This window comes from Paroedura picta, chromosome 5 (genome assembly GCF_049243985.1).
Source record: "Paroedura picta isolate Pp20150507F chromosome 5, Ppicta_v3.0, whole genome shotgun sequence".
Classification (NCBI taxonomy): domain Eukaryota; kingdom Metazoa; phylum Chordata; class Lepidosauria; order Squamata; family Gekkonidae; genus Paroedura; species Paroedura picta.
Window position 1 is genome coordinate 100,478,012 of NC_135373.1, and position 12,771 is coordinate 100,490,782.

At 46.4% G+C, this 12,771-nt stretch overlaps 1 protein-coding gene across 5 annotated transcripts in view; it reads left to right on the forward strand.

The window, feature by feature from the left end:
- Window positions 1–12,771, forward strand: part of PDGFB (platelet derived growth factor subunit B) — a 50,691-nt gene that overhangs the window by 26,746 nt on the left and 11,174 nt on the right. For all 5 annotated transcript variants that reach the window (XM_077339468.1, XM_077339464.1, XM_077339466.1 and 2 more), the window contains exon 4: window positions 6,375–6,471. In XM_077339468.1, coding sequence (XP_077195583.1) covers window positions 6,375–6,471 — 97 coding nt within the window. The remainder of the gene's footprint in view (window positions 1–6,374; window positions 6,472–12,771) is intronic.

Genomic DNA, 12,771 nt, shown 5'->3' on the forward strand with positions numbered 1-12,771 from the left:
GCCTTGCAGCAAGGCCAGGCCAGGCCTCAGGTACTTGACAGCCAGCCAGCCAGCAAGGCAAGTGTCTTCTTTGATCTACTGAGCAATTAAAAGGAGATCATTAACCTGCTCTAGACAGACAACCTTCCTTCTGTATAAGCAGGCCTTGATCAGCCTATGGACAGAGTCCGCCCCCCTCATTAGCCTCTTGCCGTTCTCCCTGTGGTTTCTCGGAGGAAGGCGGCTTAGGTTTATTGTTAATGATTTGCACCGGGTATCTGAGAGTGTCTGCTTGTCTGGACCATGGCTGTACAACGGCCTGTGCCTGCTGCCTCTCCTGACCTGGGTGCTATGACATCAGCATGCTTGGAGTGAATCAGTTTCCTGCTGAAGAAGGGTAGACCGGAGAAAAACAAGGCTTTTAGTTCCAGTTTGAAGTCCCTCTCTTGTAGGCACACGCTGCCCGATCCTGTGCCTTTAGACCTGGGTCCAAAGAGAAAAGAAAGAGCCTTTGTAGACCAAGCACACACGCCTCTCTGTGCGACAGAGGATAATGAACTTTACAAGCTGGGCGTGTTGACATGCTTTGGTCCAACTGATAACATCTCTGACAAGGAAAAACTTGGCACCTGAACCCAGCTCTCGGAACAGGGAGTGGGAGCTTAGCCCTATAATCAGTTCCTCATCATGTCGGCCTCCCATACGTGGCTTTTGGGGATTTTTTTTTTTTTGCAATTCCTTCAGTAGAATCGTTGCTCTCTAACAGCTCCTCCAGTTTTCTGCTCTCCCATTATCGAAAATGTACGGTGCCCTCCCCACCAAAGTCACACAGACATACGCAGCCTTTGCCCAGCCCTTAAAGGTGTCCCAGTTTTAAATGAGCCCCTGTTTCCTGCATGGATTAAATACCCAGAGTCATCTATACGGTTATAATATTCGCACACAACTGCTTTTCTTGACAGGTGCAATGCTTTCAAAATGCCTCCATTTATTGGTTCTGCTATCGGGTTGCAAAGCTTTGCTAACAGTCCTTTTTTCCTAATACAGCATACCAGTGGGGCGCTGGGAAAGATGCAGATTTCATCACTGCTGCTCAAACCAGTCTGTTGGAACTGGCTCATATTCTGACATTTTCTCCACTGGCAGCTACTGTTGGACTCCCAAGTGGGATGTCCTTGTGGTCTTTGGACATATAAATATACCACAACAAACTTACCCTGGTTTAATTTTCATTCTCTCTCTCTCTGGGAAACCCTGGGAATTATGACTTTGTGGGCAGGACTAGGATTTCCAACAGAGAATTCTCAGCATCTCCCTGGCATTGCAATCCTTAGAAAACTTTCCTGGCACAAAGCCCAAATATGGCTTTGCACCAGGCTGCAGGCTGGAGTTTGAGCCAGGGGAGGTTGTCCCGCCTCTTCCTTGCTCCTGCATGGGACAGCATTTGGCCCGATGCACCTTGTCTGCCCAGGATTTGAGGGCAGCTCCCAGTGCAGAATCTGAGCAGGTGGGAGTCTAAGCAGACCCACTTAGGATCACACTGAAAACTGTAGTTCCCTCGCTTCTTTGTAACTGGAAATTCATCCATTGCTGTGAGGCCACCAGATAACAAGCAAATTCATAAATATATTGCAAATAATCTTATCTATCAACACAGACCAAAGAAAATGCACTGGGTCCTTTCTCTCCCCTTTGTTACGGAACAGCCAAAGTCTTACTCAAAACAGCTCCCATGGGCAGCCTGGCTAGGCAGTGTGCCCAGTTACTTAAGGGAAAGAAAGCTGCATCGGACTTTCTGGCCTCGTCTCCCTGGCCATCTCCAAAAGAAAAGTTGCCCTGTATGCTTCAGCCAATTGCTTTGCTTTTCCCCCTTCTATCCCTCTCCAGCCCAACCAGCTATAAAGCCAATATGGGTCATGTACACAATGAGTCTGGCCTCTCGATCTTGATATCTTGGATTGTTGTTGATGCTTTCCATTTCTGTTGTAGCTGTTTCAAAGTGCTATTATTAGAATGTTGTCCTAAGTCTAGTAGCAGTAAAGTTATCAAAGGACTATCAAAACGAGGCAGGACCAAACTGGACCAAAACCTGTTGTTAAGCAAATCTTAAGAACTGTTCTCAATGGTGAGTTTTAAATTGTTAACACCTTTACTGTTCTATGTTTTGATTATGTTTTATTTCATAAGCGCTTCAAGCAGGTTCACTGGAGATAGGCATAGAACTGTTCTCAGTACCTCACCAAGGATGGACCTTTTCCTGGAGAACTTACTAGAAGTCTGGCCAAAAAGATGAAAAGTCCATCCTGTTAGGAGGGCAGTGGCTCACTGGGAGCCCTGATGTTCTATTAAAGAACAGGAATGCTGGGCAGTAGTACTTCTGTCTGGACTCCTGTGTAGCCTAGCTGGGATTTGAAAATGACCCTAAGTTTCCTGGTCTTTATTCCTGGCCCATTGGTACCTCCCTTGGGTTGGTGGCTGGAGACCTCCTGGGATTACAGCTGATCTCCGGGGGCTGAGATCAGTTCACCTGGAGAAAATGACTGCTTTAGAGGGTGAACTCTACAGCATTGGAGACCACTGACTTCTCTTTCCTACTCAAGCCCTGCCCTCCCCTACTCCACCCTCAAAATCCCCAGGTAGTTTCCAAACCAGGGTTGGCAACCCAGATGTTTTTGCAGGTGTGGGGACTTTTACCTGTTGAATGCAGATTTTTCTTTGCCTGGGGCAGCAGTCCAAAATATCCCCTGAATTCCCATTCCCGAGGGTTCCCTATTTCCTAGGGACATAATTTCAGGGGCATTTGTGGCTGCCATGAGTGGGAGGATTGTGGGATGATGGCAATCCACAGTCCTTGCTCCTGCTGAAATGCTAATCTGAATCCCCATTGAAGACTGTCCCCAAACCCCGCCTTCCTAAAATTTTCAGGTATTTCGCCACCTGGCAATCCTACAGCCCACTTTTTGCCCTCATTATGGCCACAGCCTGTATACCAAGACACATTGCATAAACAAGGGCCTTGATGGAACTACCAGGCTTCTGCAGGTCCTGCAAGATGGAGCTCTTCCACCAGGCATTTGGTTGAGGCCGGGGAAGGGTGCCCAGAGTTATAATCTATGGGTCTTGCCCTATGTTAAGGAAGATCACAACCTGTTATATACTGTCGAGAGCTACGGCAGCGGTTTGAGACTAGATCAGTGAAGTTGTGGGGGATTTTTCCCCCTGAATTTGTACCACCATCTTGATGCTATATGTTGATGTTAGTTTTTGATTGAAGGGTTGGGAAGATGTCTCTTTTATGCTGTATAGTTTTTATGGGGTATCACTTATTGTTTTTACTCTGTGAGCTGCTTTGAGTCAACATTGTCAGGAGAGGTAGGATATAAACTCAAAAATAAATAGTCAGTCAGTAACCTTTTATTGGAATAAAATATGTATAAGACATATAAAAATAGGGTTTAAAATTTCAACAAAATAATAAAATAGGGTTACATAACCAAACAGATCTTAAAATGATCACATAAACTATAAAAGATAAAATACAAGGTAAATAAATAACTGCTGATGGTGCAGGGCTGTTTTACAGCGACAACTTTTGGGGCAGATTTATGGAAGATCATGCTTCCTAGAAGATGAACTAGATGATACTGTATTCTGTTCCAGATCTACTGCTCCATTCCGACAAGCCCGGATAGGGTATCGGTGGAAAGGGAACTCGGTCATTTCCACATAATTAGAGTGAAATGTACTATTTCAGTATTGCATTATCAATCCCATTGGGTCTTCTAACCCCGTGCAAACTGATTTAATCCCTGTGACCTGTATCTAGACTAGAGCAGCAGAACCTTTGCAATCCATTCCCCAGATCACCAGTCATCTGAGAGCAAAGTGAGACAAGAGAGAGAAAAATGAGCAGTTAAAGTTTTAGGGAATGGTAATTTTTTATTCTATTCTTCTTTAGGTTGATATGACGTTGAAAAAGCAGGTTTGGGCTTCTTACTTAGCCTTCCTTTACTGTATATGTGTTTGAAGACTAAAATGAGTCCAGTGCATATTTTAATTGGAAGTTATTACTTGGATATGGAGTGTTTTGTTTTGTTGACAATGGGTGAAATCAGCCAGGAACTTCTCCTACCCAAAACCAGGTTCATTAAAAACACTCTAATGATCTGATTGGGATCCTGTTTGGTTCAGTTAAGGTTTGTGCAGGAGAGCTTGTTGGTGGATTCCTATATTGAAAGTGGTCTAGACGGGAAGTGGTCTAGTAATTAAGAGCAGTTTCTAATCTGGAGAACTGGGTTTTATTCTCCACTCCTCCACATGCAGCCAGCTGGGGGAACTTGGGCTAGTCACAGTTTTCTTAGGGCTGTTCTCTGAGAGCTCTCTGATCCCCAGCTAGCTCACAGGATGTCTGTTGTGGGGACAAGAAAGGAAAGGTGTTTGTAAGTCACTTTAGGACACCTTCAGGTAGGGAAAAGCAGGGTATTAAAAAACAGTTGTTTTCTTCTTCCCTTGAGCATAATCTTGGTTATAGCCCAGTGTGTGCCTTCTTTATCTTCGATCCCGCAGAGAATCTCTATAGGTGGAAGAAGAGAAGCAACTTCAGTCAGTTCCCTACTCCTGCTGTACAACTCCAGCGCCTTCCTGACGCTGTCCTTGGGGGTCTTCCATCCCTCTGGAGCAGCATTTTGGACTGCTGCTGTGCGAGTGGCTAGATGAGAATGTAGGGCTCCATGAATAGAAATGGAAATCCATTCTATCTGCAGAAATCCTCGGTGGGATCAAACCCTATATTTTGACTAGGCTTCCTAAAACTAGAGCATTAAGTTTAAAGCAAATGAGAAACCCTGGCATTATTTATGCTGGCTTCATTGGAACGTGGTTATGATTTGCACAAATACGTAGATTCTGTCCCACAGCAGAGGATCAGATGCTGTACGATGCATAAAATATATGGGCATTTGAAAGTGAAAAGAGCAAAATATGTTTTCAGCAAGTGTTTCAGCTTTACAGAACATTGCATAACTATGCAAAAATTCAAGGAAGGTTAACTGCCCTGTCTTTTGAAAATGGGAGGTTTTTTCTTTTCAGTGCTATCAGTTGCTTTGCAATTTACATTTTATATCCTTCAGGCCAGCTGTCTTTAGTAATACTATGTTCCTTCACACCCTTTCTGCAGTGTTGGGGAGGGAGCAAGCTTCTTGTAGTAGAGAGAGACAGTTGAAAACTGTAGAATGGCACAAAATATACTAGCGTCATGTTAATGTGTCCCACATGGCTGCAGCCTCCCCTAGAATTTATCATGTGCCATATATGCTCAGCAACCGCAGCCAGCCCATGGAAGCCATAACTCCTGTATTGGTTGAGTGTAGGTGACCTCTTCTTGAAAAAAAATCACATGTGAATAGTAGCCTCTGGGGGCTCAGTGTACATTATGCACAAAGTCATCATTTAGAGACAAGATACATCTTCTGTTTGCTTCTTTCTAAAGCTACTTTTCTGGGAAAACAATGGGTAGGTGGGAATATTCCACATGGCTTTCCATCCCTGTTCCTTGGGGATTCAAATATGCGCTTGGATTTTGAATGCTACGGAGAGGGAATAACAGTTTGTGAGAAAGAATCTGGATGAGAAAAATGTTTTAAAGAGGGCAAACATTGCCCTTCATGTATTTGCTCTCAGTCTTAAAAAAAAAAACAAAAATACATACACGTGTTGGCAGGTACCGTGTAATTTTCTGTCTCTATCTCTTATCATGAGGGATTCAAAAAATGTTGATTGATTTGTTTAAAAAGTGGCCTCTTTAAAAGTATGTTTAAAATCCATCCTTATGGCTTAACGTGAGTTGCAGTGATAAAGAAGACACCAGGGGATCACAAACAAGGCCAGCATCCCTTTCCCCAGTATTTACTGGGGAACAGTGTTCATGTTCTCCGTATAAAATCAGCAAACGAACCAACCTAGAGGTTGCCTTCAAACTCTATTCTGGATGCCGTCTTGATATTAGAGAAGCCTGTGTTATCTTTGGAAGCCTTTTCAAAGCTCCCCGGACCCTGTGCGTGCCACAGCAGCCTGCCCTCTCAAGCGGCCCTCAAGCTCAGCCTATTAGCCGTGTGTTCAGCTTTCTCTGGTGTGTGCAGTCCTGAGGGTCATCAAGTGCCATAGCTTTCATTCTGTGGACCAGGAATGAGAGATTCTCTCATGGGCCATCGAGCCTCTCATGTTTCCAGTCCCACACTTTGGCGGTGGAATGCTCCTCTACACATTTTGTCTTGCAGTTGTGCTGGCGGGGGTCCAATGGCCCCTCCCCTCCCATTACTTTCAAGCAGCTGGTGCAGAACTAGCATATGGGATTTATTTTACACTTAATCTCTCTCTCTCTCTTTATTGTCTGGCAGGGGGACCCCATCCCTGAAGAGATTTATGAAATGTTGAGTGACAGCACGGTGCGCTCCATCAGTGACCTTCGGCGGGTCCTGCGGATAGACTCCGTAGGTAAATCTCCTCAAGACAGCATGTTCATCTTTCTTAAAATTGAAGCCAAAGCAACAGTAAGGGGAGAAAACAAATACACTTGTATTTCAAGTAGAGATGCTATTACTGGGGTTCACTTGAAGGAAGAGAATGCTTTCTTCTCCAGATTTGGGCAGACAGCACAACAAAACACTAGCTGTAGCTTGTTGGCCAAAATCCACCCTGACCCACTAATCCTACGTGTACAAATCCCACTAACACTTGTGTACAGGCCAGGTATTCCGGGGGGAAAGTATGGAGGGACTTCATTGGGTTGGTTATGGCCTGCTTCTGTTTCCTATGCTTGTTCTGGGCAAATCAGTTTGCATAGGGCAACAATAACAAAAAAAACCCTGGAGAAATGCCCAAAGCATCTCCTGGGAAAGGAGTGCACAGGTGAAAAGATGCAAGAAGGACGGTGCTGTCTTCACCATGTGTCCTTACATGCGGCATGAACTGGATTTGACTACTGTTCTCCACCACGTGTACACACAGAATACTTCCAACGCAAAAAAGGCATCCGGAGGTCTCGTGTCTGGTACTCATTGCATGCAGCTGCTGGTTCTTTAATGTTTGAAACAGCCCCTGCCTGATTAAACAAAATCAGGATTCACATAGTGGCCAAATTTGACATCTCTTCACGGGGATTATTTTTGGCAGGAATGATGGTGGAAAAAAGAAAGATGCATGAGAACGTTGTGGGGGGTAGGGGAAGAGGTCGTGGGTGGGGACTGTGAAGTCATGGCTCAGAGCCACTGGAACATTCATCTGCCTCTTTGCGGTTTCTGAGAAAGTTTATCCTGACAGTATAAAGTAGGAAATGGCCAGGGGCAAATCTAGATGAAGGAAACTTTTAATAGGGCTGCCAGGGCCATAAAATGTACTGCTGTTAGAGATAAATATTTTGAGATACCGTTTAAAAGGTAACCTATTGAAGGAGGCGTGTTTCATGCACACCTGCCAGGATGCTGTTGCTGCCAGTCTCTCTCGCAAACAAATACTCTGACCGCCCTCACACTGTCAGCACACACACACACACACACACAAACACACAGCTACTACATCTTTCTCCTGATTAATTTTTTCATTACTTCTGTTCTCCCCTAGGCTTTCAGACCTCTTAATCCACAGTCAGTAAGAACTCTGAGTCAGGAATTCCCCAAGTTCAAAATTCCTCTCCACCAAAACCCTGCCTGAAACGGCTTCCACCTGTTTTTTCCAGGATGTCCCCCAACCTGTAGCTGCGAATAATACTGGTCGACATTTTGAAGGTTATTGTGTGGCTTAGTAACCAGAAGTGCTTTGGACTCTCCAAAGAATTTTATCGAGATCAGGCTGCATTAAAATATGATAAACCATCGGTTTGTCTAAGTGACGAACTCCCAGATTGCAAATGAATTCTGGTTTGCATGATTTTTGAAGGGTTCGAAGCTGCCTTTGGTGACTTCTGTCTGTCAGGGTCAGTACTGCCTACTCTGATGAGCAAATAGAGTTGCCAGCTCTGGATTGGGAAATACCTGGACATTTGAGGGGGTGGAGCCTGAGAAGGGCAGGAAAGAAAGGGCTTCAAGGGGAGTATAATGCCGTAGAGTTTATCTTCTGGCCATTTTCTCCCAGGTTAACTGATCTCTGTTGTCTGGGAATTGGTTGTAAAGCCACCATCTGGAGGTTGGCAACCCTACTGGCAGGGACTTAGGCTGAGGTTTTTCACCTGCACCCTGGAAATGCTGGAAATGCTGGGGATTGAACCTGGGTCCTTCTGCAAGTAAAGCAGGGACTCTGCTATGGAGCCACAATCCCAGCTGGGAGAACAGCCTTTATCTGGAGTTGTCTCTGGCCAGGTGGAGTGCCTGTGAACGATGATTTCTGAATTCTGACATGGCAACAAACCCCAATTGCAACAAACTGTGAACAAACATACCCTAGTTTGCAGTCCCAGTCAACAAACCCCATTTTCTTGTGTTCAGACAACAGAACTAACCGGGGTTTATCATGATGCAGCCTTGTCAACACATGTAGACAGTACTTTTAGGCCTGATGTCATGCTAACTTGAACCAGGCATGGCATAGCAACAGCTGCCCTCAACCAACAGTTTGGGATATAGGAGCAGGGTTGCTTTGCCAGCTCCAGATCAGGAAATACCTGGAGATTTGGGGGGCAGAGCCTGTGGTGTGGTGTTTGGGGAGAAGAGGAATGGGATCTCAGCAGGGTCTAATGTCATAGAGGCTCCCCTCCCAAGCAGCTATTTTCTCTAGGGGAACTGATCCTGGTCGTCTGGGTTCAGTTGTAATAGCGGGGGATCTCCAGGTCCCACCTGGAGCTTGACAAGCCTATCTAGAAGTGAAAGGAAGAGCAAAATACCCTCAAGAGCTATCCGTCTGTCCCAGCTAATTGCTTTAGCACATTTGTAAAACTTTTCCTCTCCAAAGTCATGACTAATAGTCTCTTGTTTTTAGATCAGGGCAGTGATCTCATGGAGGCTGGCCAGTTCATCAGAGCTGCCCTAGAAAGCCGGTTTCCCTGATTTGCAGCACAGTTGCTGCCTTGTGAATTTTGCGGCCCAGCTCCTTCCTCTCCTGGGGTACAGGAAGTAAGACACGAGGATGAGGAGGATGGCGTGGGCCGGGAAAGCACACTGGCTGGCCGCTGCCTCTGGAAGGGTGGGCTTTGCTTTGGCTTTCTGGTGGCACTCTGGGGACTGCGGTCACTCAGCAGCACGGAGCTCGTGGAGGGCTTGGCGCGTGTAGGGATGTGAGCACGCGTCACAGTCACCGGGTTGGCTCTGGAATGTATTTAGAAACGCTTTCTGTGGGGCAAATTCCATCCTGTTCCAACTTTTGCTGTTGTCTGTCTTCCTCTCCCCCCCGCCCCTTGCCTTCTCTCTGGTGTTTTGTCTGTTTGTAGCTTTGTAATCCTTGCTGAGACACTATCTACGGGAGAACAGAATTTCCTGCTTTTGTTTCCTATGCCAGTCGGACCACTGGCGCGCTCTCAAAAGCATTCCCGCTCCCTTTCGAAATGCCTGTGAGGGGAGGAGGGACTGCGAGAGGGAGGGCACCAGCTGGGTTCTGCTATTGTTTCCCTTTGAGAAAGGCAAGCGGCTAGGGCTCCCCCCTCCCCCCTTCACTTGGACTCTGCAAGCAACACAATGGTGTGCCTTCCAAAATTAGCAGCACTGGCTTGTTCAAGGCTGGGCCCGCCGCCCCCGCCAGCCAGCAGGAGCTGTTTTGCTCTGTCAAGGAGGAGGATAGCCCTGGAGGGGAAAGAAGGTGGGGTTGAGTGGTGAACTCTGTTTTCCAACAGAGGATTTGCTTCAAGTCAACAGTGCTGCTATTTTCCCCCCTTGTCAATTTAACCTTTGGGCGAGAGGCAGCCCCCCACCCTAGCCTGATAAAAGGCCAGCAAATGGGGAATGGCATGGTGGCAGGGAAGAAGCATACACAGCCCGTCAGGCCCCTTGGCACAGGAATAAGGAATACAACCTTTCCTCAGGAGCTGGGGTATTTAAGGGCACTGAATTTGGGAGCTTTGCTAATTAGTTTCCACCCCCCCCCCCGTTTGGGATTGTGTGGGCTCTGTGTGAAGTGTTTGAGATTGGCATTGGACTAGCCCCCGCGGCCTCAGGTTTCTGCTGACCCTGCCATGTGCTTAGATTCTGGTGGGCAGCTGTGTTGGTCTGAAGCAGCAGAACAAAGCTTGGGTCCAGTGGCACCTTCAAGACCAACAAACAAAATAAAACTTTGCTGGCCTTAAAGGTACCATTAGTCTCCAGCTTCACCCCATGTGCTGTTAGTTATGCAGTGCTTGCTATATACATGAAGAAGAGTTGGTTTTTATACCCCACTTCTCATTACCCGATGGAGTCTCAATGCTGCTTACAATCGCCTTCCCTTCCTCTCCCCACCTCAGACACCCTGTGAGGTACGTGGGACTGAGAGAGCTCTGGAAGCACTGCTCTGTAAGAACAGCTGGAAGAGAACTGTGACTGGCCCAAGGCCACTCAGCTGACTGCACGTGGAGGAGTGGGGAATCAAACCTGGCTCTCCAGATTAGAAGCTGCTGCTCTTAACTGCTACACCACACATTTCCACCACAACTCAGTCAATATAAGAGTGGTGTCAGTCAGATACAGATAAGTTGAGGCTCCCTGGGTTGAGCATGAGTGGGTTTGCCGCCTATTTCTTATTTCAAAGACACTGATGTGTTCCTACCTTTCGTGGGATGCACCCCCTGAGAAAGGCATTTTTGTGAAGACATTGCAAGGAAGGTATATTATTCTGATGCACATAATACATTGCTTCTGTACCATCTCCTGGGGGGTCCTTTATTTTGGAGCGTTGGTGAGAACCTGGCTCAGAGATACAGCTCTAATGGACCACGGTGACAAGCTGGCCTTTATGCCTGAACATCACAACAAGCCTTCAGTTCCCTACGCCTGCCGATCCAAATCACACCCATGGCACTGACGTCTGTCCCATTTCCCACGGCAAGTCAGCTTGCCAGCAGAAGGAAAGACCTGCAGCTGAGCAAGGCTTGTCTTCGAGTGTTGCCATTGTCCTCCGCTTTAGAAAGGCTGTTCGCAGGAGCTCCTGGGGTGGACCAGGAGGGTTTGACGGAAAATGCTTTATTCAGCATTTCCTATGGGAACACAGAGGGGTGTGTGTTTTGGGAACTGAACTGAATGCTGTGGCAGCCCTTTCCTTCTCTTGCCAGCTGCCCTCCTTCTGTGACCCTGTGCACCTGACCCTTCTGCTTGGAGACTCCCAAACTATTAATGTCTGTTTTTCTCTTAGTTCTCAAGTGTTCTCCTCTTCATCCAGAAGCAGACTCAGGGCAAATAACAGGACAGCCAGGCTTCTACAATGTAGGTGTAAAAACAACACATAACCAGAGAATAAAAATCCAGGGTGTAAACTGCACGGAGCTTTTATTCCAACCCCAGATCGATTCAGTCCCTGCCCTCTACACAGAATGCGATTTCCATTTGGATTTGGGGTGATTTAAAATTTCCTTCTTCAGTAAGAAGGATTGATCCGAGGTGACCCTACCTTTATTGTGCGATATCTTAGAGTGCTTTTAATGCTCAATATTTAAAGGCTGTTTTGAATCTGGGCTCTCCTCCGTGGTAGAGGACCCGTGATTGGCCACAGGTGGTCATGTGACAAACTTGCCTTAAAGGAGAAGCCCCTAATTTCTCTCAACTTCTGTCGGTCCAGGATTTTTTCTCCCTTCTCTGCATTTTTCGATCTTCTCCTACCCCCACCCCCCAAGAAAAGAAAGAGGCTCCCTGCTTGGCTTCTCCCCCCTTCAAGAAACGAAAGAAAGAGGCTTGGCTCTCCCCCCCCTTCTGAACTACCCTAACCATGTGCAGAAGACTTTCCTGTTTCAATGGGGAGGGGAGGGGAAAAGAGGAAGATCCGAGTTCAAAGCAATTTGAATTCAACAGGATTGACAATGGAATAAACAAAGTAAGTGCAGACTCTGCCCTGGATAGTGAGAACTCTAGCCAAGTGTCCTATAGAAGCAAGGATTATTAAAAAGTAAGTGGTTGTTCAGCAAGGTATATTTCTAGGGCATCATCCTTTCTGGAAATACATCTTCTTAAGCCCAGGTCTTAGTTTGCTTTATCTTGCTATGGCAGCGCATGGCAGCTTTGAATGTGTTTTCCCCTGTGGTTGTTGTTAGGTGTGAAGTCGTGTCTGACCCATCATGACCCCATGGACAATGATCCTCCAGGCCTTCCTGTCCTCTACCATTCCCCGGAGTCCATTTAAGCTTGCATCGACTGCTTCAGTGACTCCATCCAGCCACCTCATTCTCTGTCATCCCCTTCTTCTTTTGCCCTTTATCGCTCCCTGCATTAGGCTGTTCTCCAGGGAGTCCTTCCTTCTCATGAGGTGGCCAAAGTATTTGAGTTTCGTTTTCCCCTTAGCCTTTGCTTAATTGTCTGCTGGAATGGTCAGAAGCCATATGCTCTGATTGACGGATACCATCCAGCTGTGCCTATTTAAAAAGGGTAGGATTTGCTTTTTACTATATGTACAGGCTGTTGGAAGTTTATTCCCGAGAATTCTTTACTCTTTTCAGTCTTGTGCAAGCCTTTTCAGGCCAGGCAGAAAAGAATGGGGAATTGGCAGAGAACAATCCACAGAGTATGTCTCTGTAGGGGAATAGATGGGATATAGTGTGAGAAATATATAAGATGATATTTTTAGATTTTGTGTGTGACATTAGAAGATGTGTGTGACATTAGAAACTGGCTCATTGATGGTCTCTCTAAG